This window comes from Bactrocera latifrons, unplaced genomic scaffold, assembly GCF_001853355.1.
Source record: "Bactrocera latifrons isolate USDA-ARS-PBARC rearing strain unplaced genomic scaffold, ASM185335v1 scaffold_55, whole genome shotgun sequence".
In the NCBI taxonomy this organism is placed as follows: Eukaryota; Metazoa; Arthropoda; class Insecta; order Diptera; family Tephritidae; genus Bactrocera; species Bactrocera latifrons.
In genome coordinates, this window is record NW_017537212.1 from 972,044 (window position 1) to 995,190 (window position 23,147).

General features: G+C 31.6%; 2 protein-coding genes across 10 annotated transcripts in view; one reads left to right on the plus strand and one right to left on the minus strand.

Annotated features, from left to right (window-relative positions):
* Positions 1 to 549: 549 nt before the first annotated feature.
* Positions 550 to 8,095, plus strand: LOC108974349 (sodium-independent sulfate anion transporter). Of its 2 annotated transcripts, none has more exons than XM_018942108.1 (9): positions 550 to 1,008; positions 4,902 to 5,171; positions 5,357 to 5,527; positions 6,254 to 6,456; positions 6,528 to 6,864; positions 6,922 to 7,083; positions 7,145 to 7,245; positions 7,466 to 7,651; positions 7,724 to 8,095. In XM_018942108.1, exons 1-9 carry the CDS (start codon positions 978 to 980, stop codon positions 8,051 to 8,053), a joined length of 1,791 nt encoding a protein of 596 aa, XP_018797653.1. In that variant the 5' UTR covers positions 550 to 977; the 3' UTR covers positions 8,054 to 8,095. The 2 variants fall into 2 exon arrangements, with proteins under 2 accessions (XP_018797653.1, XP_018797651.1); XM_018942106.1 differs by lacking the exon at positions 550 to 1,008 and adding an exon at positions 4,370 to 4,568.
* Positions 8,096 to 14,370: 6,275 nt separating this feature from the next.
* LOC108974408 (peripheral-type benzodiazepine receptor-associated protein 1) overlaps positions 14,371 to 23,147 on the minus strand; it is a 42,390-nt gene continuing 33,613 nt past the window's right edge. For 3 of the 8 annotated variants that reach the window (XM_018942220.1, XM_018942216.1, XM_018942215.1), the window contains 2 exons: positions 20,635 to 20,702; positions 14,371 to 15,201 (listed from right to left, as the gene is read on the minus strand). In XM_018942220.1, coding sequence (XP_018797765.1) covers positions 14,464 to 15,201; positions 20,635 to 20,702 — 806 coding nt within the window. In that variant the 3' untranslated portion in view covers positions 14,371 to 14,463. Of the gene's footprint in view, positions 15,202 to 19,890; positions 19,966 to 20,634; positions 20,703 to 23,147 lie in introns of those variants that run through there. The other 5 variants (XM_018942219.1, XM_018942218.1, XM_018942217.1 and 2 more) reach the window with 3 other exon arrangements.

Consider the following 23,147-nt stretch of genomic DNA (forward strand, 5'->3'; position numbering starts at 1 on the left):
ACACTTTTACGAATTTTATCTACGTCTCAGCTAATGAAGACATTTGAATTTGCGACTTTCTGAACGCGTAGCTAGCTTCCAAAAAGACACACACTCGGCCACATTATATTACAGAGACCGCAACTGCCCTTTATTGAAGCTCACTGAACGCAGGTAGGATGCTAATTGTTTCGGCAAATTCTCTCGCTTCACAAATTGATAAGTGAGTGTAACGTCAACCGCCGTATATGTCGTCGCTATGCTGTTTGTCCATTTGATTTATATCATTATTATTCATTATAATTTCGATCGAAACGGAAAATTACGGAGGTAAATTGAGATCTATAATTGAACCGTTGAACACTGCTACAAGTGCGGAGGACCACTCATACGCATCTCAGACTTCTCTAACTAACAACAAATACCAGCATCTCACAGCGACAAAGAATGATCTACGAATTACAATACTTAATGCAATTTCTCATAAAAAGTTGTAGATAAATTTTATTATCGGTATTTGATATTAGCATATTGTCCGCATTTAAAACATTTGGCTGAGTAAGACAACACCTCAGTTGCACTCTTCATCTTATCGCGACGACGTCGATTACACAACCACCGGATGGTTGCGCGTTCCAGCTTCCGCGAGCCTAGATAAGCGCCAACGCTGTCGAAGGGCACTATCTTTTCGCAACTGATTGCAACACGTATCGGTTGAGTCTACGGGCGTATTAGTGCAAGGACACCTACGGAAACGCAAAAGCTGTAAATTTCGTTTGCGACGGAGTGACCAGGAAAAAGAACGATAAAACGCGTCTACACGAATTAAGAATAATAAAACCGATTTGTGTTTAAAACACGTGTATTGTTAATTCAAGGTGGTGAACCTAATTATATTTAAATCCTTCGTTCGCCAGATGGTGGATTTAAGGAATACTTAAAATAGTTAAAATTCAACGCAAAAATCACGATACTGTCAGTTGGTAACAGGGGCAGAAATGACGAAACCTAAAAATTTAACTGCTGAAGGTATGTATTACGGCTTAAAGTCTTCTGATTATTGAATGTAATTATTTCTTTAATTCGTGTTATTCGATTTAATACAGTATTATTCGAATACATTCATGTTTCATGATTGAATTTAGTTATCTGAGTAGTTATTAGTGATAAAGAGCAAAATCGGGAAGATGTTGGATTTGGGTAGCTCTTTATAGCTTTATTTAGTACTCAGGCCAATTTCCCAATTACAAATATTAAAGGGCTCAATCCCAAGCAAAAAATAAATATTCCAACCTTGTGTACTATCTAAAGTTGTATAGTACGAAACTGCTGAATTAGACCCCTGCAGAGCATCAGTATTTATATACTTAAAACACTTTAGGGGGAGGGGTACGGTTTTTAAAGTAAAAAAACTTTTTTTGTGAATTTATTTCTTAAATATGGATTGAGTAATTATTCGGACCTTTTGTATATTATTGACCATTCGCAAGAAAACTCATTTTAGTTACCATGAAAACGGGGGGTAAGGTTAAATACGTATATTTACAGTTGTAACAAAACTGACTAGTGACTGACTGTAAGACATTAACTATTTCCACTATTTATAACACCCCTACAGCATTCAACGTTAAATTGAACTGAACACTGACAGCTTTGCTGAGTTGTTGACTCTTGCGGCAAAATTTATTACCATTAGGTGTCACAGGCGACCGTCACTCTAAGTGACGACTGTAAGCGCTTGCTTATCGCTCACTTATCTTTGTGAGAAAAAATTACAAAAACAAACAATTTAACGTACAATTTTAAAATATTTTGACATAGCAGAATGTGTACAAATGTGGGAGTTTACTTAAATGCCCGTGGGAATAATATATGACTTACTAAAATTAGCTGAAGCACATACATACATATATACGAGCTCCACATTTTTTCGCTAAAACTTTTTTTCTGCGGACTTACCTTATGTGTGAACATTATCTGTTGGGTTTTCAATGCAGATATATGTACGTATGACGCGTGAATTAATTCGTGACTACTACTTTAAAAATTCTACCTAGAAGGCATTAAAAATAATGATAGTAAGAACCTTCTACTCACATTACTCATTTTTTCGAATTTATTTTCACGTAGATTTAAGGCAAGTTTGTGGTCAGCTTCTTTGGTTCCCATGAAGAAGAACAGATTAATAATTTTTTGTATACCAAAAGCATTTGCTTTATAGCACGTGTCTTAGTGAAAACCTCATATTTGCGCAGAAGTAAATACCAATGTCACGATCGCAAACATATGTAAATAATGCCAAGTTGCACACAAAGTGAGGTGAAACATACATATGTACATATAAAACATCAGCATGTGGAGTGGATTCGGTTGTACACCCAACTCTTTTTTTTACACGATTTCTTTTTACACGGTTGAATTTTTTTTTTTTTTTTTTTTTTGTAAACAAGACCTTTCGGAAAGTAGTCCGACAATTCAAAACTAATTCCGGACGAAAGTCACCGTTGTATAATTTGCTGAATATCTCCAGCGATGTTAACGATTTTAGTCCAGTTCATCGCAAACCAAAGCGGTTCAAGTAGCGACGAATATTTATGTAATTATGTTAATATTTTTTCTTTATTTCTATTTTTCTATACATTTTTCTGTTCTTAATTCTGGATTAACATTAATTCTTTTTCTTTTTGCTTGCTCTACCAATTTTTCACCTGTATGAATTATGTATTTTTAGTTTCAATGCTCAATGAAAAAACAATTTGTATGCATATCTGAAATTTTATAGTTTCCAACATTTTTTAGACGTTTTTTCGAAGTAAATATAGTTCGTTATTTCATCTTACACGGTTTTCCGACGACATGGAACGTATCTTCCATTTTACTATAGGAAACGCCTCTTTTTTACACGTTTTTTTAAACGGATTCCTGAGGAACGTATCTACTGCGTAGAAAAAGAGTTGGGTGTATGTACACCAAGTTCTTTGTACTATTCAATTGCGGTAACTAGTTGGATGAGACAAAAAAATCAAAATTATTGTTCCTTCTAAAAAGCTTCCAAACAAATAGATCAATTGAAATATATAATTAATTGTTTTCTAATACTTGTTTTGACCTGGATTGACCCTGATTGACCCTGAACAGAATGTGTTAAGTTTGCCACGATGTTTGTATTTTGTCACCTATATCATATAGTTTACAAACCGAACGATCACAATCTAGTTATAATAAGGAAACTTTTAAGTTTGACGAGATATCTTTCGAAATTTAGCAAATTACTATCTGCAGCATCACTACAATTTCCGAAGCAATTGTTCAGATCGAATCATATAGCTATAGGATATAGCTTCCGTTTTAACTAGCCGATCAAAATAAAGAAAAGGATATTTTATACCCTTTTATACTATAGAACAAACACCTGTGACGGATATCACAATGTTGCTGCAGTCAAACGTTTTTTCTTGTTTTATTTTAGCCTGACTATTAACATGGTAGCGAAAAAAATATCAATGAAAAAATCATTTTTAAAATCGTGGTTTTTAAACAATTAAATAAATATAAAATCAAACCAAGTAAACGCTAGAGGGTATTGACGTTAGTTTGCATTCATAAATGAACATACTTAAAAGCAAGAATTTCAACATCGAACACTCGGCCTGGTGGAAATTATTACATGCTTGGACCTATTAAGAGTGAGTGCAAATACAAACCTAATCGGAGTCGGGGAGCTTAAACGGACTGTTAAAATCCATAGCAGGAGGAAAATTTTATCTTAAATCTTGTAATTGACAAATTTCTGCCGAGATAGTGGACTTCTTAACAATATCTTCTTATTTTTATCTCTATTTATTAAATATTATTTAATTTGTGGTAAAAACTCCACACCATAGCTTCCTCTGTACATCTTCGGAAAGGATAAAACTATCTAACGATATTAATGTCAATTAATCCGATTTAAAAATTTGCCAAAATATCTTGAAGCGTAGCAGAAGCGCTAATAATTATTGTTTTGATTTATAAAACAAAGTAATCAGATATAGTTAATGATACTTGGCATTAAAATGTTCATAAGCGTATATAATTCTGTACTATATACATGTATGTACATATGTATGTATATTGTCGTGTTCGAAAAATCCCCTAAGCTGTAAGCAAAACAAAAGGCAGACGCAGCAATGTTTGACCAACAATTAGTATTAAGTCGTTATAAACATGCATTGATCTATCTACGTACGTACATACAAATATATTTCTGAAAGCTTTCTCATAAAAACACTAATTTTGGCAGTAAACTCCCTAGCTTCAAATTAAAGCCGCGGTTAATTCAGCACTGAAAGCTCTTTATTGAACACTCGCTTGCTGCTATGAGTTTTAAAATTTCACAATTAGTGTCAAAATGAGATTCTTCATAAAACGTACATTCCGTTTGCCACAGCTAACAAATTACAAATCCCGAAACAGTGACGATGTCTCACAGAAACGAAAGTCAATAATCAACGAAAAGCCAGTAGAAAATAGTTTTGATAAGACACAACCTGGGTTTTCGAAGAATGAGGACGATATTCAAAATGCCGATAACCTTGTGGAAAATAAATGTAAATATAATAATAATAATAATGATATAAATTATAGTAATACATGATACCAGTGATATGACAGACATATTGGCGAAGCTTTCAACCCGGTTTATATTCCAAACATTTAACGGCCCTGATAGTCGCACCAAAAACAGAGCATTTTTCAAACGTTGAGTCCAAATTCGTGACTCAACGCAGAAAAACAATGAAATTACTAATTCGGTGTAAAAACAATGTAACCTTAACTAATTACGATCAATTTATAATTTTAATTATAATTTCAGTAAATCAGAAAACAAATCCTATCCTATATATATTCTAATATCGACTGTTTTTGTTCTTCACCAACAGCTCTGGAGGAGCTAAAACCGATGAAAAATGGTGAATTGCTTGACACCAAGGTGACGATAGATACAGTGAAGTATGAGCAACCACCTGAAAAACATTGGATTTTAAGACGCTTATCATTTTTGAATTGGCTAAAAACCTACGACCGTGAAACTGCCATAGCGGATTTAATTGCCGGCATCACATTGGGATTAACGATTATACCACAAAGTATCGCTTATGCGGCACTAGCCGGGCTCTCTTCGGAATATGGCTTGTACTCGGCTATTATTGGTAAGTTGACAAAATGAAGGTATTTCATTTGAATAAAGGTGAAGATATTGTTTGTGTCTAAAAACTGTGACATTATCTTAGCACCTACATATGTACCTATGTATATGCATATACTATGTATACAATATATACTACTTATATACACCTCATTTGGCGAATTTCATCAAGATGATTTCCTCTTTCAGGCACAGTTTTCTATGCATTGTTCGGCACAATCCCTCAAGTATCGATTGGACCTACAAGTTTAATGTCTTTGATGGTTTTGCAATTCGTCGGTGAACGTCCTATGCAATTTGTGGTTGTGCTCGCATTTTTAGCGGGTCTTGTGGAGCTTCTTATGGGAGTATTTCAACTGGGTAAGCTTCGATATACATATTCAATCTCTTCAAGTAAAGGTTTTTCAATTTTTTATTATAATAATACGTAATATGTTTGTGCGGTCTCTCTACATTCAAACACGCTCATAACTAAATGAATATGGCTTTTAGCCAACGTTAAGCGTCCGTTTTCGGAAAAACTTCAAAACTCACACTCAATGGGAAGAAAATTGTGTCATTCATTAAATTATGTATGTCGAATAGACAAAAATGTAAATAACAACAAATACTATTTTCACATATCAACGAAGAAAATTTAATAGCACTAATTACTTTAATAAGCAAAGCTATCGATGATTATTCAATTATATTTGTCATTGTTTGGATTTAATGTTTGACTCATTTTTCACACCTAATTGCTCATGTGTCATATATATTTACATATACTAAAATGAGATTCCTGCTTAAAATGTAGAAGGTTTAATTTGAATTTTCTGCAGCAAATGTGTGAAATACAAACCCGAAACTTATATATGTACATATATACTAACGTATATAGAGTGAGTGGGAATGTTTTTCTTCGATGATTCGATGAACTAAAGTAAGCTAAAGGCCTGGTGTCACGCGTTAGAGGTTTATTATGTGGATTTGGAAAAATTTATTGCGAAACTCTTTTTAATACCGTAAATGCTTGTACCACAGTAAATGAACTGTTCGAAAAATATATTGCCATACAAAAAAATTGATTCCAAATTATGTTTCCAGGTTTCGTCGTAAACTTCATACCAACGCCAGTGACGAAAGCATTCACCAGCGCCACCGCTGTCATTGTAGCAGCGGTGCAATTTAAAAATTTATTAGGCCTAAAAGGAAAAGGTGTACCGTCATTTGGTGAACTCTTCAAGCGGATACATTACTCTGATGCCATATTAGGCCTCATTTGTCTGGTAGTGTTGTTACTCTTAAGAGTAAGTAAAAGGAGAATTGGCAAACCGATGAATTCGTATAACTAATGCCTTGATTTTTCACCTTTCCACAGCAATTAGCACACATCAATTTCAAAAAGAACACACCAAATACATGCAGACTTAAGAAATTTCTATGGTACGTAAGCATCTCACGCAATGCCCTGGTTGTCTTCATCTGCAGTACAATTACATACTTCTGGGTGAAAAATCGATCGATGGAGGCGATACCATACACGCTAACTGCAAAGGTTACCTCGGCTCAATTGACATTCAGCTTGCCACCATTCGCTTTTGATTACAAGAACACAACACTCGTATTCACCGACATCATTCACGAATTGGGCGGTGGCATTGCGGTGGTACCCATCGTTGCAATTTTAGCGAATGTGGCTATTGCTAAGGCTTTTGGTAAGCTCGACACTTTTTAATCGTGTGTTCAAAAAAAAAAAAATAAAACTCTTACAGTTAAGGACAATCGTTTGGATGCCTCCCAGGAAATGTTGACTCTAGGTATTTGTAACATAGCTGGATCCTTCTTCAATTGCATGCCTACTTGTGGCGCTTTTACGCGTTCCGCCGTCAGTCAAGCGAGTGGTGTACGCACTCCCTTGAGCGGTATATATACAGGTAATTAGCTCCCCATACATAACACGTGAAACAGTCCAACATTTTTCTCTTTCTTTTGCAGCTATTTTGGTGTACTTGGCGCTCAGTGTGCTTACTCCATACTTTGGGTATATACCAAGGTCGTCAATTGCGGCTTTACTTATTACAGCTGTTGTGTTTATGGTGAGTAAACAAAGATCAAAAATTCAATTCCCCATCTCTCACAAAATTGCGATAAGGACCCCCTTCGTATGCATCATCTATCTCTGCATGCTTTCTTGAATTTATTATTTGCACATATATAGCATACCTCGCACAAATGTAGCCTTTGTTATTATGTTGTTATTTTACTTGTTACAAAAATATAAAAACTAATAAACATTTTGCTGATGAATTCTTCCAGATTGACTTCTCACCCATTAAAGAACTTTGGCGCACGAATAAAAAGGATTTCTTCAGTTGGGTTGGATGCTTTATCGTATGCCTCGCCGCAGGCGTAGAAGTGGGTCTACTCTTTGGTATCGTGCTAAATATGATTTTTGTACTTTTACGATTGGGCAATCCCAAAGTAGAGGTGGCGCTGATGGAGGTAAGCGTAAAATAGAAATGTATCACCAAAGTGTATATTTCAATATTTTCTTCTTCTGCTCTAATATTACAGTGCGAAAATCGCAATTACATCTTCGTCAGTCCTACCTCCGATGTCTACTATTCGGGTATAGAATATATACGAGATAAAATCAACGAGGCTTGTTTGCTGTATCGAGACGATTTTCCAGTTGTATTGGATTGCCGACGGTTCATGCAGTTCGATGCTACATTTGTAGATGTAATCAGTGCTGTGGCTAAGGAATTGCGCGACCGTCATGTTTTATTGGTATTGTTCGGCATTAGTGAGGAATCACAGCAATTAATGCATAAATCGGAGAATATCAACTATTGTGAAGGTGATCGTATTGGCTCCGACGATTTGTCACCAAAGAAACAGTAGCTGCAAATGGTATCAAAGAGCAATTGTGATCACATTTGTAAATATAAAGACTAATGAGAACACGAGAGAAAACAGTAGTATTATTGTTCATTAGAACTAAATGGCGTCGTAGCTAGAAGCGACATAGTTCCCTATTATCTAATCATAGACCACATTATTGTCATTAATCCATCCTCGATGCCCACTGTTTAGCATTTAAGTGTGTCGCTAATAAACAAACACGAATCCTGCAAAGGATTTACATAATTGTGTTGATGCATGTCCTGACATCATTTCACAAGCCTACTTACTTATTCTGATAATCACATATCATTACATAAGAGAAAAACTATAGATGATATTATTTGATACATTTTATAGAAGAATATATGTATGTATGTAAAATTCAAAATCTTAAAATTATTGATTAAATACAATTCCATATAGTATATGTAGTTGCAACTTTCACTATTTGTGCTTTATTTTTTTCATTTTTTAGGGGATCTAAGGAAATCGGAGAGACTTTGCTTTGCTCATTTATGATAGCGTCAACGGTTGGCTTTATTCATTGTATCGTTGATTCCCCACTCTGTGGACTGTCTGTCAGATAATAATGTACGAACATTTATTGTATGAATGAAAAATAACGTACAAGCACACAAATCCATATTCAAGTTTTCGTTGTAGCTGCTGACTTTAATCGTTTATTGTAAAACTGCATATGAAAGCAATTTCACTGAATGTACGCCGAATATGGCAATTTAACTTAATTTCGGCGTAATTCTCCTCATTTTTCATTTGTTCTTGGCAAACAGTAGCTAAGATTTTATCTTTGTTGATTAATAGATTAAATGAGAAGCGTTAAACTGCAGACTGTCTTTGTATGTGTAGACGTGTATTAATAGTTTACACTTTGTAAAGCTTATGCGATAGTTAGTTATGTGACGATTTTATGGCACATCCGACGACAAATTCAAAACAAATAATTTTTCACGTTGCGCACACTGTTCTGAAACGTGCCTTAATGAAGGTTTGCAAGTCGACGGAAACGGATCTTTGCTAACTACGCCCATAAAAAGCGAAACGTTATAAGCTACTAATACTGTAATAAGATAAAAGAAATCGCAGTAGAAAGGTACATCTGTTGAAAACCTTTAGGTGAAACCCTATACCTTAGTTGCCATTCTACCAAATTCAACATTATCCTAACATTCTTACGCAAAGGTGTGAAAGAGGGCGAATTCAAACTACAACTTCGCAAATATCACAATTTTTAATTCCACATGATTATTTCACTTCATATTCATTGCCATAACGGCAATTGTGAGAATCCAAATATAATTGTTCAAGTACCAAATATGTGGAGCCCAGTACCTACAGCTGACTTTTTATCGAAATTAGCGTTCAATTATTGAAATTCAAAGAAAATATTGTTCCAATAAAAAAATATAAATTATCTTGCATAGCTCAATATCAACTGCTGGCTCAAATTTGAAGAAGACAAAGTTTGAAATTATTTTTCTGCAATATTTTCTTTTTTGCAATTATGTATTTACGATTTTTTCGCATTTACTTTTATTAAATAAATTATAAGTTATAGAAAAAGTATAATAATACCGTATAACAATTGTCTGTTTCATCATTATCATCATTATCATCATCGTTATTATAGTTATTATTTTAGATTTATTTGTTATTATACATATTATGCAATTTTTAATTATCGTGTATGCATTCACCGTTTATTTGCCTAATTTCTTTGACTATTTTTCAGTTAGTGATAAGTTCATAACCTGTGAAAGTATTCGACAGTTTTTTTCGCGATGTAGTAATTTCATAGTAAATAGTTATTAAACAAAATTTTGCTAGGGACATTTTTGCTAAGTATTGTAATTTATGTGTGTAAGTAAATGTATGTATGCGTAAGTAAACACGTGAACAATCTGCAATACTACGTACATATGTATGATTGTAAGTGAGAATTTACATACATATGGCGATTGGTATATCTGTATGTTTGTATGAATTTATAAAGGTTGCGTTCTATGCTTTCAACGAGTATATATGTAAGTAGATATAGTGACTAGTGGGCGTGACTTTAACAAGTGTATACGTGTTTGTGTATGTTTAATAGGATTGGTAAGTGCGATATCTTGAGCTGATATCGTTTAAATGCTGCCATTTATTTCATAATAAAAAAATTTCTTGAAATTTTAAAGCTTGGCTTGCCAGCTAACTGCCAGCTGTGAGTGGTAAGATGAATATAATTTTAGAAATGTAGTTGGCAATAACGTGATCGTGATTAAAAGGATTCTTAGTAAACCACTTTTGAGTAAGTACACACATACATATGTAAATCCTATTTATACATATTACGGTATTTAGTTTTCATTGCTTATTATCAACATATCGCTTTTGCGTTGACTAAGTAAATATGAATATTAAACAATTCTCTTAGTATATAAAAAATTTAGGTGTAAACATGTTTTACATTTTGTGGGCAACATTGGATAGTCAACGATTGAATATTATTTGTATTGTTTCGGTTTGTTGTTGGGAATGGTTTGTTTTCGACATATTGTTTTTCGTAATCGTTATTGCAATTACATGTGTATATGCTCAACATGCATTTTTTTTGTGGTTTGTGAGAACTTTGCGTAGATTTTGCAAATAATGCTAATATCACTCTAACTGTTCTTTTTGTAATGGTTATTTTTTATTTTCAAAATTCAAGAAAAAATGATGAGAGTCAGAAATAATGTAGTGTAAGAATATTGTTGTTTGATTTATTTGTATGTCAGTGAGTGTGTTGTGCATTGCTTAAGTCTTGTTTCCTGTCAATTATATGTACATATATGTATGTGGCATGTGTGTATCTTTTACTTCTGGACCTGTTATCTCAGTGCTTTCTTTTCCTTGCCAACTTCTTCATCCCAATTTCCCTACTTCATTGCTTCATTTATTTGTTTGTTAAGTGATACAATAGGTACATAAAATATTTGGTATTTTCGTTCATGTTTTTGTGATTTTGTAAATTCTTGTAGGTATTATCTAATTGTTTGTATGTATGTATATATGCATAACATCAGTGTATGCCTATGATTTTTAAATTAATTAAATATTATTCTAACTGATTTCATATGACTGCTTTCAGTGTTATCTCCAGAAATGAAGTTACTGACTTTGACATTTACAGTTACTTTCGAAGTGGCATGTTCACTTAGTTATTATTTTAAATTAATGTTGCCTATTTTTTGGTGCGAGAAAGTGACGGTAAGCATGTTAATATACATATGTACTTCCTTAGTTGCAGCTTGCTATATTCATAATGTTGATTATTTACTGCATTAGAAGCATTTTGAACTGCATATTCTCCGGGTTTCTTCATTGTTATAATATGTTATTAATACATATTAGCAATTTGGATTATAAATTTCTTTTTCTGTACATATGTATGCATAATTAAAGTATTTTGGTTCCTTTGTTTTGCGAATATTTGAGAAATGGAATTGCTTTATGCGAAAATTTATGCAGTTTGTTTGATCGGAGCTATTGGCAGATAATTTTTTCATTTTTTTTCTAAATATACGTACATATATGTTCATACATATGTATACTTATGCGTATGTTAAGAAAGCAAATTAAAGTGAAAAGCTATTTTTGAACGTGTTTAATAATATATGTATATGCATGTATGTATGCTAAGCTTATCTCCTACAGTTCTTCGAAATTTTGTGCTTTTTTGTATTTCAAAAGTTTAACATTTAGCATAACGGTGAAATTGAAAATAAATTAAGTTAAAACAGATTTTTTAACGAAAAAATCAAATTGTTGAGAAGTCTTGTCATTGTTTAATACTTGCTTCTATATTCTACTAAAGCTTGCTGCGATATGAAGATTTATAAAAATGTAAAAGAATAAAAAACATTTATAGCTTCGAAATGCGAAAATTTAAGAAATAATGTTCAAAATTAAAAATAGCGTCAATTTCGAAAACACAACACAACAATTAATTTATCTGAGAAGATCGACAGATTTTTCATTTTAATAATTTTTCCATATTAACCCTTGTTTCTAAGAAAAATGTTTGGTTTTCGAAGTCTCATTTATCAAGCTATGAGTTCAAGTGTTTGAAAAACCATGCAAGTTTGAAGTCGAAGGCAAAATAATATAAAAAGCAAATGACATATATGGCATTTAGTACATTTAAAGTTATATTTTTAAGATTTCGAAAATAAGAAAGGGTGTTCAAACAACCTTCTTTTTCTTTAACTTTTATGCCACAGTTTTACCATTTTATCAAAAGTTTAGTTTTAAAATATTCATAAATGCCTATTGTATGAAGAAGTGTAAAAGCTGTAGAGATTATTTAAGATGCCGCAAGTTATGGCTACTAATTTAAGTTTTAATATAAGAAACAGTCAACTATGGGTAAAGTAAAAAATGCGAGGTTAGGACGCGGTTTTCAATTTCTTTCACTTACATGCATACATACTTGTATATCTTCTTAGCTTACTATAATGTGTATGTGTATTAGTGAATTTACATACATATATTCCGAAGGATTATTGTTTGAAAAAATTATATAAAATAGCAACAGTTATTTCCAAATTAATTCAATTTCGAACTATAATGCTTAGAGTGCCTTTAGCATCTGTATTGATGCTCAGATGTTAAAAGAAAATCGTATAACATGAATAAGCAAAAGTTAGGAAAAATTAGGTTTCTTTTACAATTTACTAACGAAAACCGTTATTTTTTATTTGCTTGTTTTTAATCAATTTGCATTAGTTTTACAAATGTTTTGTTAAATTTTGGTATTTAGATAAAATTTTTTAAACTCACCCCTTTAGTATTAATCAATTGGAAATAGCTTTAACTAAATTTTTGTATGTATGTATGTACGTACGTATCAATTAAAGTATTAGCATTTAAGTTTAAGTGTTACTTTTAAAGCAGATTTCTTATATCATTCTAACTCACTTCTACCTTTGTTTATATATATGTATGTATATATATTATACATTAGTGTGTATATGCTGGTACATATTATATGTAGTACACTTTCGCACTTTTGAAGCCATCACTTCTTTGTCCTTACGAATCATTTTACAGGTGTTCAATTTTCCCTCTTTTGAATTTAATATTGGGTTCTTCGCTTCCATTAATTTTTTAATATGTATAATATAATTTGGTTAGATACTTTTTTTTGCCCCGTACACTCATATAATACCTAGTGAGTAGCATGTTTTTATTATATGTTATTTTATTAATTTTTTATCATATTTCCCCTTCATATATTTTTGRCTTTTTTTTTTATATATTCAATTTGTTTTATTTATAAACTGGTCAGCAACAGTAGCAAATTTAACAATGTGCGTAACAAATAATTATTTTCTTGTAAATATATTCATATATTTATTTATATATATAATTTGTTGTAGTTTTTAATATTATTAACTACTAACTTACTAGATGTTCTTTGTGTATGCAGTATGTATAGTTTTATTTGCATTGCCTGGATATATTTATGTATGTATGTATGTTATTATATTTATATATGTTGTGTATATGTGTAGCTAGGTATAGATAACATATCGTATGCATTTATATATGTACGTACGTTTGTATGTAAATACACGAAGAATTCAAATAAATTACATATTAAGAGTTAGTTTCATATAAATTTTAATAAACGCCATTCAAGGTGATTTCTTTAGTTTTTCTTGTTGAATATTATTGCATTTTTGACTTAGCTATAAGTGGTATTTTCAACATTTCTCTTTTGTTTGTATATGTGTATGTGATCGGTTTGGGCATTCATGTGTTTTTCCGTGTAACTTGGTATACTTAAATTTTACTAGCTTTTGTTTTACAGTGTTTGGGTTGATATCCGCATATTTTATTTATACGCTTTCGCTTCAAGCGCGCAAGATCTTCTTCCATCGCCATTTTCTCTCATACTCGATACGGCGGCGACCCCACCAATTATTTGTGGCTCTATGCCAAAAGACACCATGGCATGGTCATCTCTTAACCGCTCGGTATATACACATATTGTACGTACGTATGTATGTATGTAAAATATGGCTTTGTTTTTTCGCCCGCGAAAAAGGGGGAAAAACACAAAGAATAATTGTATTAAATATTACTATCAGTTTTTTGTCGCTTTGCATATTTTTGTCAACTTATGTATATTATGTGATAAAAAATACTAGTACCGTTAGTTTTTTATAATCACCATTGCAATCAATTGCTTTGTATGATTTATAATCATAATCATATTTATAATATTCATTATTTTTGTAATTACTATTTATATTTGTAAGCGATAATAATAGTAGTGATTTTTGTTGTATTCGTCTTTTAGTTAATAATAAATATAAATTTAGATACAATATAAATAGAAATGTCCTACAAAATGACCGGGGTTATTTGCCAAAGCCGAATCCGAATTTTCCGAAGAGATCTTTGCCTTTTGAAAGCACATCCCCACCGGGCGCCGCCGCTGCAATACCTTTTAGTCCGCCCAACAGCCCCGCCCCTGGTCCCTGACCCTGTGGCGGAGGCTGTTGTCCTTGCGGCGGTGGCTGTTGTTGGCCTGGCTGCATTGGCTGCACACCGATTGGTGGTTGCATTGGATCTTGTTTCGGTGGTTGTTTCGAACCAAATAGACCACCGGTGGCAGCCGAAGTAGCACCTGAGAGTAGGCTTGTAGCACCGGAAAATAGACCACCAGATGACTGTGTCGTTACGGGCGGCTGTTGTTGTTGTTGTTGTCCCGCCATACCGCCCATGCCCATTTGTTGTTGGCCGCCCATCATGCCGGGCTGCTGTTGCTGCCCCATCGCACCCATTTGGCCCATTTGTCCCATCTGCCCGCCCATACCCATTTGTTGTTGCTGTTGCTGCTGCTGTTGTTGTTGTTGTTGTTGTTGCTGCTGTTGCTGTTGCTGTTGTGGCGTCATCTGCCCCATCTGACCCATAGCGTTCATTTGGCTCATTTGTCCTCCCATCGGCTGTTGTTGTTGTTGCCCCATCATGCCCTGCTGTTGTTGCCCCATTATGCCCTGCTGTTGTTGCTGCTGCTGTGCCTGTTGCTGACCATATGGTTGTTGTTGTTGAAGTTGTTGTTGCATACCAACATTACCACCGCGACCGATCATCCCCTGCAAATGTCCACACAAATTATCAGATTAGTATGTTTAAAAGTGTTCATGCTTTCATATTGGATCTACGACAGAGGTTTTCATAATTCGTTATCTCAAGGGTAAGACGAGGAGGAAGTGGTGGGCGATTAGATAGATTTTGACATAGGTTAGAAAATTGGAGATCAAAAGAGATAATTAAGAATATAATTGAGGAATTACAGGTAAAATTAGTTAGTGATTAACTTGGAACGCGTATTTTTTATTTTTTATTAGTTAATTAAAGGGTAAAATAACTATATTTCCGCTCGATATGTCGAAAAGTACAGGATCTTTACCACAAACATTTCTTCGATAGTGGCCATTTAATAGACTAGCTTCAAAATCATTAATTAAGCAAATGTTAAAACATTTAAGAAATAAATAACGTCTAATGTGGTTAACAAAATTTCCGATGCCCGATTCACAGAACATCCTAAATTACTAATATCATTATTCTATTTACAGTATGACTTTTGCACTATATTTGCCAGTATGCAGTCTCCGAAACATCATTCATGGTCAGAGAACGTTAGTCGCCGTTTAATTCCATTATACTTGTATCTACACTATGCTCGAATTTGCGAAAAGTAGCGACGAGGGAGGGAGAAAATCAACTAGTAGAAAGCCCAGCAGGCAAATTTTTGTTCCCTTACGTCTCACTTCGCTAAAAAATCTTTCAATGATTACAGTCGACATCCATCTCAAATGAAATAAATCAACATTTTTAGTGAATTGCATTTTAATTCCTAGTCTCAATCTGAAATATGTGAGCTTGGAAAGGAAGATAGGACAATTATAAAAAACCATGCAATGCAAGCTCTCACATCAAAAATACTTTTGAATATTTCAAAATATCGTAGATGAACATTTTTCGACGACTGAGGAATCGGTTGCTGAGTTCAATTCATATGTTTTCGAAATACAATTCGTAAAAAAAAACAAAGGAACATGTTGAAAAAATTTGCAGACAGACTTCGAAAAGTTCTCAGAATGCGATTCGAATGGCATGTCTATGCCAAATGTAAATACGTGCATACATATATCCCATACACAAATCTTGTTAACCACACATTTAATATCAAAATACAGAAATCATTTATTTATTTTTACCATAACACAAAATATGAATACATTAAAATACCGTTTTTTATTTTAATCTATTATTATTTTTTTAAAACTCTTCAGTTGACCTCTTTTAATCGTTTAGTGCTTTGATAAATCGAAAATTTTAAAAATCTTCAATAAAAGTTAATAGAAGATCATTGGGAAGATGGGTTTTATGTAGAACTAGCAACGTTTTCATAACATTTTCGAACTTTTAACACTCTAAAGAAACTAGTTTCATAACTCTTATAAATACTAAGAACAACGTAGGCTTTATTGTAAGAAGAAAATAACTCAAGGTGAAGATATTGAAATATAAATATGTAAATAGTTTGTATACGAACTGACAAACGAAAAACTTCACAACTCATAAAAAGTAACTAAATTACTAAATCGTAGGCAAAAATATATATAGCCTTGTATTTTCTCTTCATATTCATGTTAATTATAATATTTAACTTCAATTATCAAAATGTGTCTGGACATTTATGTATATATGTATGTATGTATCAGCAAAAGCATATAAGCGATTTCGTAATTATTTATTTATAAGKTTATAGGTATGTATGTAAATGTTAAAAACTGGTATATACGAGTATGTAACAATTGGAAAGATATGTAAATATGTATGTAAGTTAGTATGTATAAATGTATGTATGCATGTATGAGCGAAAATTTGAAGAACGACGCTAAAATTCGAGGCGCTTAGTTGATGGTGAGAGTTGTGGCAGCGGTGGTGAGTTTGGTGGGCGCATGGTACATTGGTGGCAGTTGACGGGTTAAGTGTTTGTACTTTCTTTTTAATTTTCAAAATTAATAACAACAAAAGCAAGAAAATATCTATTTCAAAAAAGAATTAAAAGAAGCAATTACTATTACCTAAATATGTATGTATATATGTATATGTAGAAAGTACTTTCATTAGCCATCCTGAGGGCTTACGCCTAAATTTTTGTGACTTGTTTGATGTACGAGTGTTGACTTTTTGTTTTGAAATTCTACATGTTTATAATCTCTTGGCACTGAATACAGCCGGCGCATATGCATACTCAATTATGTTGGAAACAAATTTTGCATTATATACCATAGTTTATGGAATTTTATTTGAATGATTTTTACTCTAGTTTAATTTACTGTATTGCAGACGAGGCGCAGTTCTTTACAAAATATAAAAAAATTAAAGAGTCAAAGCGATAGGAGAAAAGATTTTTAGAATTGTTTTCTAAATAATAAAAAATAAAATTCAATGGTTAACCAAATTTAGAAAATACGGCATTTGAAAAAAGGAGTAGATATTAATAACAAATGATAATCAAATTATGAGTGGGGATTCCAATGGTCTCATAACATTACTACACAAGTAGAAAAAGTGAAAGGGAGCACATGGAGAGGCAAAATAAAATATATGCATATATGAGAGACATAATAAAAAAATGCAAAAGCAACTGTCTTACAATAAATAATACTGAGTGTCAAAGTACGTACAAATCTATTAGTGATATTTGCACAAAAATAATCTAAACTAATTGCCGAAATTAAAAAGGGATATTTTACAAAGGGAACGCAGTAAAATTAAGAGGGGATATTGAACAGTTACACAGCCCACACATCAAAACAAAAACTCAAAAGGAACGAATAAGATTATTACACTAACAAATAAAAATAAAAATAAAATTCATAGATTATATTCATCGCATTACACAGTGAATCACATAATACAATAATTACAAACATTACATCCAATAATAATAAAAATAATAATACGAGTACAAGATTTTTTACGTTCACCAAAAATAAAACATAAACTATTTATACAAAATACATATTATTTTTGCTTTCGTTATTTGTTGTCAATTAAAAAGTCTAATAATTACATGGCATGTTTTGGGGTTCTGGAAGCATTTTCACTAATTATTAGGGTTCATAATTGTATTTCAAACTAGAATTAATAAACTATTATGTAAATGATTTTCGTATTTACACTTTGTTAAATATATTCATATGTATTTTTTAAAATATTTGTATGATTTTTAAGTGCCCATGTAGTAGATGTTAATGATTGAGTGCGATGGTGCGACTGTCGTGTTCTAAATGAGAAATATACATATGCATGTATACATAGTATTAGTTTCTTTCATCCTACAAAAATTAAAAAAAATATATACTTTGACTCTTACCCACTTTTGTTACAATCTTTTTGCAGAGTCTTCAATAAGATTGATATGATTTCTTATAAATAAAAACATACGAATTGTTCAGGAAATTTAAATATTTTCTACATATTTGAATTTCTTTTTTTTAATTTGAACTACGTATATGTATGTATTTGTATTTGAACAACAACGATATAACTAGTTCCTATAAGATTATTTTAATAATAAAATTGAATAACTTCTAAACGTTGTTCTTGCTTATATATTTGTAAGCATTTTCACTAAATTCTGAATACAATGAAAAAAATTTAGAGATCTTCACTTATTAAAAATTGCCGTAACGACACATAGAAATCATATCATCCCTATTGGAAAACCCGGTAGTACGTATCCTATCTGAATTTGTTATCTTAGCTCATTACCTGGCCTAATTTTTTCTTATACATAAAGTAAGGTTTAGTCTCTGTCAATATTAAATTATTTGAGGGTAGAAGCAGAAACCGATATATCATGACTTGATATGCCAATAAAGTTCACTGATTTAGGAAACTTATACATCAAATAATTATTCAATTTTATTTAACACCTCTCTTATCCGAATCTATTATATTGGATACCTCCTCTATCGGTCTATACCAATTTCAACCCAGAATTCTGAAGTTTTACTTTACCGCTTATGGAAGTAAAGTATAATGGATGAACCATTGAATACTGCGGTATTGTGGAACTCGTTTGTTGCTATTGATCATTTTCGTGGACTGTGAGAGAAAAGTATGAATTTCAATCGATTGTCGATCTTATTGCATAAAATAATTATTCTTACACCAGTAGTGCTTAAGGCTTAGAAATGAAGAGCCTTCGTAAGACAAAATATTTTCGTATTATATGTTCCAAGAAAACGACTAATTGTCTTTATGAATCAATTGCAAGAATTTTGGCCTTAAGAATGAAGTGATTGTTGAAACATATGTTAAATGATAATAAAAATATTAAATGAAGACACGAAAGAGGTATACATGTGCAAATAAATAATGACAGTCGAAAACACAATATGTGGAAAATAAAGTTAAAATGTTTTCGAAATGCACAAAATGAACGTTTGCTGGGTTACTGGTTATCATAATATCAACAAATAGGTTACTGTGAAAAAATATAGTACGAATATAGTATTTGGTAATGGTAACTACAAGAGTTTATTCAAAATGTTGCTAGTTATACATAAAGTTGTTATATCATATTTTATTTGTTTGTTTGTTGAATTTATATATAAATATATATATATATATATATATATATTGGTATTCTGACAATATGACCATATTGGTTGATAAGTATTCGTATTTATATATTATATATATTTCTATTAAATGCTTGACTGATATTTTGTTCTTTTCCAATTTTCGCAATTAACGAATTTTATTTTAATGAAGCAATTTTTCTCGATTTGGTATTTTTGTGCTGTAAATTGAGTTGAGAAATTATGAAACTGTAAAATAAAGAATAAAAGAAAATCAGTAAAATACAGAAAAAAATTAAAAATAAAATACAAAACGGAATAATCAATGAAACAAGAAAATATTGTTTTCAGACCAGTTGCTGGATCGAGGAATATTAAAATATTCCTTGTTTAGGTATTCTCCTTTGTCCTCTTCTATAATATTTGATTAGCGTTAAAATATAAAGAAATTTGAATGAAGCACTTTTGAAGTATCGAACATTTTTATTTGTCAAATATGCTCAGAATTTGAGGACTGAGAAATGTTTAGGCTTCGCACAGCAACCGATCTGAAAATATGCTCATATTACACAAATTTAATTCCAAAGCCTGTCTTCTATACCAAGACTACTTAAAATGTGGATTAACAAAATTATAAAAAAAATCAATTTAATTTATATAATAAAAATATTTTGTAAACACAAAAATTGTTTATTAGAAGTAAAATATTGGTTAATAATAAAAAGAGAGCATAAATGGACTGGTTGGAGTAGAAAGAGTGGGGAATGGTGACATAGTAATGTTTTTCTGGTTATATTTTTACATGTATATTTATAGATATTGTTTTTGCTTAATAAATAAGACAAGAAAACGAAATAGAATGAACGAACGTAGAGAAGAAATGGGTTTTTTCGTTAAAAAAGAGAAAAGAGTATTTACCTGCGTTTGGTGATCGGGGGCAGGGAGGCCCGTGTTGTCTAACAGTGTAGGGGAAGCAGGGCGAGCATCTATAGCAACAAATATAACATAAAGACTTCACATTTACCACAGCAGACCATTACAAAAAAAAACTAAACTAAACTTAACTTTCAAGTTTCGAATAACAAATTAATGAAAGTGTAAATTTTGAAAAGTAAATTACAAATTAATATTTAATATTTAATACAATACAATGATACAATTTTGAAATTATTTGAAAAAAAAATTAAGTTTCCGTTTTTTTAATTAGCCACTGATCAAGAACCAATGTCTGATTCCCTATAATTGGATTCATTTGTCCTATTTTAATGTGATTTTCTTCTGATTTGATTGGTAAAAAAGCAATTCTTGCAAAATAAAGCACATTCTTATATTTATATGTATGAATAAATAATTCGATCAATTTTATAACTAGGATAAAGAAAAAACAATTAAACAAAGACTGAAGTCATAACAAAATAAATACTTTAATAGTAGTAGGATAGACACGTAAGTAAGTTGCATAAATTGTTTTTTCATTGTTAATGAAAACAACTGTAACTGGACAGACACCGGCTAGAATGACCATTCAATTGATTATATTCACGTTTATGAGCTGTTAGTGCATTTTTGTTTAGTAATATTACATTTAGTTGTTGTAGTTAGTTTCCGAATACAAGTAATCATCTTATTACACATAATCACATTTTTATCGCACCGATACCTTTGTTTATAGTGTACATTTACGCAAAGTTGCATTTAAATAATTTTTATTATTTTAGAATGTATTTATGTTGCAGCTAAATAGTAAATTTATATATTCATATTAATGGAACATACATACACAAATGTTTCTATTGCGTCCCTTATATATTACTCCCCCCAAATTATTTAAATCAAATTGCTTGGGCCATCAAAAATAAAAGCTATTGAAAAATGTAAAACGGCAAGGAAAAATGCGGAAATAGCAACAAAATGAAAATACATTTAATTTTGATTGTGTTTGGATGCAAAAAAAATTATTTTTCATTGCAGATAATTACTAAGTCATCGATGCAAATAGTTTTTTCTCTACTACTCTTGGGTGCATCCCTTCTTAAATGCACTTTCACACCAGATAATTTCAATTGAGATGGCTTTTGGAATAAATGTTCCTAATTGTAGTCTTATTGTTGTTATTCGTTTAATATTTATTCCGAGGCACGTCAATGTATAATGCATGTATTTACATAGTAAACATAAAGCTGCAGAAAATTAAACACTTTGTATTACCTTTACTTCGCACATGTAGGTAGACTTCACGAACAATTAATTTGTTCACATTTCAATAGCAAATATTCATATAGTATTTTACAGTTTTCGACATAATTCATTTGGTCAATAGCTTTGAATGTTAATTATTTAAGGATAGTAATAATAATAGTAATACTTGCAGATTTTTAGTTTATCTACATTATTACAAATGATTTAACTTTTATATGTGATGGATACTGATATTTAACACATATGTGTATGCAAATATGTGAATATATATTAGAAGGCAAGATAGATATAGTTTACTTTTCTGTCAATAAAGCATAAGTTGTTGTTTTTGTTGGTTATGTTGCTCTACTAAAAATAAAGATTAGGAAACCAGAAATTCCTATTTAACCTAGCTATCTATATCTTTATATGTATTGTACAGCATAATAAATTTTGGACTACCAATAAAAATATAAGCAGATGTTGGAAGAAGAAGCTCAAAACGATTTTGATAAATATATAGTATATTTTAATTAACGGTATATTGATTCAATGAATTTACCAATTTATTTTTATACTCTTGCAACATGTTGCTACAGAGCATAATAGTTTTGTTTACTCAACAGTTGTACGTATCACCTAAAACTAATCGAGATATGTAAATATAGGGCTATATGTATATATAAATGATCAGGATGAAGGGGCAAGTTGAAATCCGGGTAACTGGTATGCGCGTTCTTTAGTAAAACAAAAGAACAAGTTCGTGTATGGGCGTAATCGGTCTACTGCCACACAACGTTATTAAGGGAAAACCTTGCGGATAAAAATTGCCCAAATCCAATCAAAGCTGTTCAAGCCGAATATGTGGACCCCCCTATCAATAATTAACTTTTTACCGAAAATATCGGTCAATGTATGGAATATTGAATTGAAATTCAGGGAGAATCCTTACCTGACAATAGTAATTCTGTGTATCAAAAACCTACCTACCTAGTACATACATTTTCCAACTACTAGGTGTTTTTATATGTACTACATATATCGGCCAATATTTGAGTTATTTCAAAGAAAATGAGAGAGCGTCTTTTCCTGTGTATCTTTGTAACTAAAATGGGCGAAACTTGACCTATTCCCCATATAACCAATATCAGGAATTTCGAACATCCGGCTGACTTTACTCCACCTTAATGAAACCCAGAGAACAATTTTTTCGTATGTGGCATGATAATAGTTAATAGATAAAATCGGGTCGA

Coding starts and splice junctions, on each gene's coding strand:
- LOC108974349 (XM_018942106.1), top strand. CDS start 4,370: ATGAGATTCTTCATAAAACGTACATTCCGTTTGCCACAGCTAACAAAT. Junction 4,569..4,901: donor TAACCTTGTGGAAAATAAAT/GTAAATATAATA, acceptor CTTCACCAACAG/CTCTGGAGGAGCTAAAACCG. Junction 5,528..6,253: donor TATGGGAGTATTTCAACTGG/GTAAGCTTCGAT, acceptor TTATGTTTCCAG/GTTTCGTCGTAAACTTCATA.